Here is a 7,268-nt window from a genome sequence, read left to right on the forward strand (position 1 = left end):
AGGTGGATGCTGCAAGATCATGCTGCAGGTGGATGCTGCAGGTGGATGCTGCAAGATCATGCTGCAGGTGGATGCTGCAAGATCATGCTGCAGGTGGATGCTGCAAGATCATGCTGCAGGTGGATGCTGCAAGATCATGCTGCAGGTGGATGCTGTAAGATCATGCTGCAGGTGGATGCTGCAGGATCATGCTGCAGGTGGATGCTGCAAGATCATGCTGCAGGTGGATGCTGCAAGATCATGCTGCAGGTGGATGCTGTAAGATCATGCTGCAGGTGGATGCTGCAGGATCATGCTGCAGGTGGATGCTGCAAGATCATGCTGCAGGTGGATGCTGCAAGTTCATGCTGCAGGTGGATGCTGTAAGATCATGCTGCAGGTGGATGCTGCAGGATCATGCTGCAGGTGGATGCTGCAAGATCATGCTGCAGGTGGATGCTGCAAGATCATGCTGCAGGTGGATGCTGTAAGATCATGCTGCAGGTGGATGCTGCAGGATCATGCTGCAGGTGGATGCTGCAAGATCGTGCTGCAGGTGGATGCTGAAGGATCATGCTGCAGGTGGATGCTACAGGATCATGCTGTAGGTGGATGCTGAAGGATCATGCTGCAGGTGGATGCTGAAGGATCATGCTGCAGGTGGATGCTGCAGGATCTTGCAGTAGGTGGATGCTGCAGGATCATGCAGCAGGTGGATGCTGAAGGATCATGCTGCAGTTGGATGCTGCAGGATCATGCTGCAGGTGGATGCTGCAGAATCATGCTGCACCTGGATGCTGCAGAATCATGCTGCAGGTGGATGCTGCAGGATCATGCTGCAGGTGGATGCTGCAGGATCATGCTGCAGGTGGATGCTGCAAGTGGATGCTGCAGGTGGATGCTGCAAGATCATGCTGCAGGTGGATGCTGTAAGATCATACTGCAGGTGGATGTTGCAGGATCATGCTGCAGGTGGATGCTGCAGGATCATGCTGTAGGATCATGCTGCAGGATCATGCTGCAGGTGGATGCTGCAGGATCATGCTGCAGGTGGATGCTGCAGGATCATGCTGCAGATGGATGCTGCAGGTGGATGCTGCAGGTGGATGCTGCAGGATCATGCTGCAGATGGATGCTGCAGGATCATGCGGCAGGGAAATGCCGCAGGGAAAAAAAAGTCACGGAAGCCCTTATCGGAAACCACGAAGCTTGAATGGATGACTGTGTGGTGGAGGCACTGGTCTGGCAGGGGCCTCGACCCCCGTCTCTCTCGCTGAGGGCTGCGCATCATCCTGGGAATAAGAGAAAATGTAGCATTATTCTGTACTTGCGTTGCAGTATGGGAGTGATTATGTCGGAGGATCTCACCTTCAAGGACCATAACATTGTATCAATCGCATCTGCTAGAAAAATGACAGGATGGATAATGAGAACCTTCAAAACTAGGGAGGCCAAGCCCATGATGACACTCTTCAGGTCACTTGTTCTATCTAGGCTGGAATATTGCTGCACTCTAACAGCACCTTTCAAGGCAGGTGAAATTGCCGACCTAGAAAATGTACAGAGAACTTTCACGGCGCGCATAACGGAGATAAAACACCTCAATTACTGGGAGCGCTTGAGGTTTCTAAACCTGTATTCCCTGGAACGCAGGAGGGAGAGATACATGATTATATACACCTGGAAAATCCTAGAGGGACTAGTACCGAACTTGCACACGAAAATCACTCACTACGAAAGCAAAAGACTTGGCAGACGATGCACCATCCCCCCAATGAAAAGCAGGGGTGTCACTAGCACGTTAAGAGACCATACAATAAGTGTCAGGGGCCCGAGACTGTTCAACTGCCTCCCAGCACACATAAGGGGGATTACCAACAGACCCCTGGCAGTCTTCAAGCTGGCACTGGACAAGCACCTAAAGTCAGTTCCTGATCAGCCGGGCTGTGGCTCGTACGTTGGTTTGCGTGCAGCCAGCAGCAACAGCCTGGTTGATCAGGCGCTGATCCACCAGGAGGCCTGGTCACAGACCGGGCCGCGGGGGCGTTGACCCCCGAAACTCTCTCCAGGTAAACTCCAGGTAAACCTACAAGGATCATACAGCGCAGCAGGGCAGGGACGGATGCAGGGGCATTGGGTAGCAAGAGGGAGGGGAATTATTATTAAGTCATGGAGTGCAGTGGGGCAGTGGATAATGCAAGGGTAGAGGGTAGCAAGAGATTGAAACAGAAAGGGCTGTGAGGAGTACTAGAAGCATCACCATCATCTGAGTTTGTGTAGCAAATCAGTTGCTGTCAAAAATCCAACGAGAGAGTCTGGATTAAAGGAGGGTCCACCAGCAAGAAGGGAAGGTTTGTAGATCAATGGTTCAGAGAACCGACACGTTGATAAATTAGACACTTGGGATCTTAATACTTGGAAATTCTTCGCTTGCCTAACCCTTGGGCACGACCTACTTCCACATTGAACAAATGTGACACCACCTATGACTGCTGCACCTCTCCTGCCTACGGTTTATAAGCTCCTTCTCCGCACTTATGCCGTATTCTATTCAAGATTGATGGACTGATCACATCGACTCAAGGCTGAGGGACTGATTACCTCCTTCTCCTCCTGTTCTTCAAGATTCTCCTTTGTATGGACTGATGAAGCCACTGTGTGGCGAAACGTTTCCTCAATAAAGATACCCAAGAGTTGCACATGTGTCTAATTTATCAAGAAGGGAAGGTAAAGTAAGGGCATAAGAACAGTGACGACGTTGGAGGTAAATTCTGCGTGCTCGTTGATAGAGTGGGCTAGTACCGAACTTGCACACGAAAATCACTCACTACGAAAGCAAAAGACTTGGCAGACGATGCACCATCCCCCCAATGAAAAGCAGGGGTGTCACTAGCACGTTAAGAGATCATACAATAAGTGTCAGGGGCCCGAGACTGTTCAACTGCCTCCCAGCACACATAAGGGGGATTACCAACAGACACCTGGCAGTCTTCAAGCTGGCACTGGACAAGCACCTAAAGTCAGTTCCTGATCAGCCGGGCTGTGGCTCGTACGTTGGTTTGCGTGCAGCCAGCAGCAACAGCCTGGTTGATCAGGTGCTGATCCACCAGGAGGCCTGGTCACAGACCGGGCCGCGGGGGCGTTGACCCCCGAAACTCTCTCCAGGTAAACTCCAGGTATTGGCAGACTGTCCTGGTATTAAGAATATAAGGAGCACTGCAGGAGGCCTACTGGCCCGTGCTTGGCAAGCGATCTACCATACAGAGCTTCAGGACTAGATATGATAAGGCCCAAGAGGACAGAATTCAGTGAAGCCGATTAGGATGGTCTAGGTGGGGCCAGGAGCTGAGTCTTACCCTTTCCCCCGCACACAGACACACACACACACTCGACTCCTGCAACCACAAATAGGTGAGAACACACACACAAGGACCAGGAGCTGTGAATCGACACCTTCAACCACAAATAGGTTAGTAAACACATATACAGGGTAAATACGGACAGTCTATTTAAATTACGAGGACTAGGATCAAGGGGACACAAGGAAGCAGTGATTCAAATCAAAGTGGTCCAGGAGCTGAGTCTCATCCCTGCAACACTGCAACTAGCCGAGGGATCGAGCCCGTGTTGCTTTAGCCCGCCTCATGTTGAGCGAAAATTCACGACGATCTAACCCACTGGACCATCCAGCCCTATAAAGATCACGCACCTAGCAGAGCTAGGTGTTGTACCGTGATCCGAAGACACATTGGTGTGGGTGCCTGAAAGCAATTTCATTCTACTCCCCGTTTGGTGTACTAGCCTCCACGAGCAGTATATATAGTATTGTAACCACGAACGAGTGATTACAATAATCAATAACAACACTGCGATTGCTACAACAATTTTAATCTGTTTCCTGATAGTTTAAGCAGAATTTAGCTAAGAAATATTTAAGTTAGGTTAGAGTTTTAATAAGAAGTTGGTGAATACACTGTCTCCCATGCTGTCTCTCTCACTCTCTTTTAAACTCACATGAGAGCTAGAAACCTGTGTCTCAGTCTGTGTATGAGACCAGCCATCCCTGCTTGCCTGAGATGGCAACACCTGTAGAACCCACAGCAGTATTACCATATTAATATGATTCAAAGCGAAACAGTTCATAAACGTGTGCTGGAGGCTCGATCCTCCGTCCCCTGAGAAGCGAGTCACACTCAACGTTGTGTGTAGCTCAGAGGAGCTCATAGGATATAGAATTTAGAGTACCCAAAAAACCAGAAACTGTAGTTCAATGTTTTATTTTTTTTACTTTCTGTAAATATTGCAATATTGCATAGCTCCTGACGACACACAAAGACTGTGAAAGATCTTGAGCTAAACATTTTCCTCCCTAAGTGCATTTGTATACTGTTGACTTTCTTTTGTTTACAACAATCTGTTATTATATGTAAATCACACTTTTTTCAGCGTAAATAAATTATTACTCACGTTACTGCCGAAGATTGAACTGAATATGTATAGGCTTCTCTCTGTCGTGGTCGTGGTGGGGGTTGTCGTAGTGGAGGTGGTAGTAGTCGTGGTGTCGGGGCTCTGCGATGGGTCACTGGTCGTGCTGGTTACAACGTCGATGTTAGAGTAGAACAGACCCTGTGAAGGTCAGGTACCTCGGTTGACACGCGGTACAGTGTGTGAGTAAGTTTTGGATGTCGTACTATCTCTGTATGGGCTCGGTGCGTGTCCCATAAGGGTTTAGCGACTGGGGATTTATTCTGCATTGTGATCATATCACTGTGATGAAGTTAATTCACTAGATTTATTGTGTTCCCCCTAACCATACTGTGGATGGCAGTCACTCCATACCCATCCTGTGGATGGCAGTCACTCCATACCCATCCTGTGGATGGTAGTCACTCAATACCCATCCTGTGGGCAGTCACTCCATACCCATCCTGTAGATGGCAGTCACTCCATACCCATCTTGTGGATGGCAGTCACTCCATACCCATCCTGTGGGCAGTCAATCCATACCCATCCTGTGGATGGCAGTCACTCCATACCCATCTTGTGGATGGCAGTCACTCAATACCCATCCTGTGGATGGCAGTCACTCCATACCCATCCTGTGGATGACAGTCACTCCATACCCATCCTGTGGGCAGTCACTCCATACCCATCCTGTGGATGGCAGTCACTCCATACCCATCTTGTGGATGGCAGTCACTCAATACCCATCCTGTGGATGGCAGTCACTCCATACCCATCCTGTGGATGGCAGTCACTCCATACCCATCCTGTGGGCAGTCACTCCATACCCATCCTGTGGATGGCAGTCACTCAATACCCATCCTGTGGGCAGTCACTCCATACCCATCCTGTGGATAGTAGTCACCCAATACATATCGTGTGGATAGAAGTCACAACATATGTGTGTGGATGGTAATTAAAATATTACGGAGGTCCAGAAAATGGCCTCCAATGTATTCATAGTTAAGTTACAGAAATAATGACCTATTTACAAATTAATGAGCTGGCTTTGCAAAATTAAATCCAGTCATTATCTCAACAAATTGCATTCTGGCAGATAACAGTTGACTTTTTCTGTCTAGAACGCATAAGTTGACAGGTAAATCCCTCAAATTTCTACTTACAATCGGTATTGACATACCTTTACATACCTACATGCATTGTAATAGTTGTCAACCCTGGCCCGGTGGCCTGGTGGCTAAAGCTCCCGCTTCACACACGGAGGGCCCGGGTTCGTAATAGTTGTCAAGCAGCAAATAGGTACCTGGGTGTTAGTCGACTGGTGTGCGTCGCATCCTGGGGGACAAGATTAAGGACCCCAATGGAAATAAGTTAGACAGTCCTCGATGACGCACTGACTTTCTTGGGTTATCCTGGGTGGCTAACCCTCCGGGGTTAAAAATCCGAACGAAATCTTATCTTATCTTATCTTAATACTTCCTTCCCAGCCTAGATCTGGTCTAAGACCAGCCCTCGGGAAGCTACAACCCTGAATACACTAACAGATCTCACCCACCGGAATTCCGTCATTGGCTGGTCCAGGAAGAGGCTTGGATCCCAATCTGCGCGACTCCCTCAGTTCTCCTTTGTCGTCAACTCCATCTAAATAAACAGGTACGAGACATTTATAGCATCAGCGACTAGGCACACAGTCTATTAGTTAACTTTATATTCTCTCGAACAGTGTTATGTATCCGCTTTTATATAGGTTTATATAGGCTTATCCAGTAGTTTTTAGAACCCATGTGCTTATTATAGACGAAACAGATAGTCTTGTAAAGGAGAGTAGTATGTGATGATGGCAGGAAAATGCAGCAATTCTGACTTTGTAAACAGTTAGTCGGGATCTGATAATGGCCCAAAAAGAACCGAAATCTCATCTAAAATTATCTTAAGTTTTGTGAAGTGTTCTAGCCATAGTATTATGACTTATATTTTTGTTCATAGCAGTAATAGTAGTAGTAGTAATAGTAGTAGTAGTAGTAGTAGTAGTAGTAGTAGTAGTAGTAGTAGTAGTAGTGGGGGCAGTAGTTGGTAATGTATGTTAAATGAAGGGTAACGTGTTTATAATGAATGGTTTTAAAATAAGGTCTAAATCTTGTCTACTACACAAAGGTCATTAAGGCTGCTTGTCACTTGTTCACCACCAGTCAAGAATACTTTAATACCTAAAATGATGATGGAGGGAAACTCCCAGCATACCTACACTGTGAAACATAAACCTCACGATGTATACGGAGCCAGGAGCTATGCCTCGACCCCCTCCAACCACAACTAGGTGAGTACTCATCTCTCTGTATACCCAGAATACAGACTACTCACTCGGGTTAGCGCCGACTACAGCAGCTACAAGCAAAAGCACCAAGAATACCATCCTGGATCCTCTTCCTTGGACGTTCCAGCAAGAACTGGACGTCGGCCAGAGACTTCCTTATATGTATACCTGTGGTGTAAACTGCCAGGTATCCACACGCAGCTAAATTAAGAACTTTAGAAAGAGGGTGAACTACAGGAGATGTACTGGCCCATTCTAGGCAGGTCCAAGTCACTTACTGGCTTAAGGTAGTCAGATGTATATTAAAAATTTATACTCATTGCCTTTTCCACAAAGTCAAGAGCATTTTCTACGTCGTAATCATGTCTCCCATGACCTTCTCGTTGTTTAAAAGCTACTAGCGTCAATTCTTTAAGACTTACCTTATCAAGACTGTAGAACTAAGTCGTAATTAAGGGAAGAATGAACGGGGACTCGAACCGTGGTCCACACGTGTGTATGTGTTTTGGTC

At 47.5% G+C, this 7,268-nt stretch overlaps 1 protein-coding gene across 1 annotated transcript; it reads right to left on the reverse strand.

The window, feature by feature from the left end:
- Window positions 1-442: 442 nt before the first annotated feature.
- On the reverse strand, window positions 443-6,886 carry LOC128699830 (uncharacterized). The gene is made up of 4 exons (XM_053792606.2): window positions 6,805-6,886; window positions 5,999-6,084; window positions 4,447-4,605; window positions 443-1,271 (listed from the first exon to the last, which is right to left on the reverse strand). Exons 1-4 carry the CDS (start codon window positions 6,854-6,856, stop codon window positions 1,170-1,172), a joined length of 399 nt encoding a protein of 132 aa, XP_053648581.2. The 5' UTR covers window positions 6,857-6,886; the 3' UTR covers window positions 443-1,169.
- Window positions 6,887-7,268: the final 382 nt, after the last annotated feature.

The sequence above is a fragment of the Cherax quadricarinatus genome, chromosome 81 (assembly GCF_038502225.1).
Source record: "Cherax quadricarinatus isolate ZL_2023a chromosome 81, ASM3850222v1, whole genome shotgun sequence".
In the NCBI taxonomy this organism is placed as follows: domain Eukaryota; kingdom Metazoa; phylum Arthropoda; class Malacostraca; order Decapoda; family Parastacidae; genus Cherax; species Cherax quadricarinatus.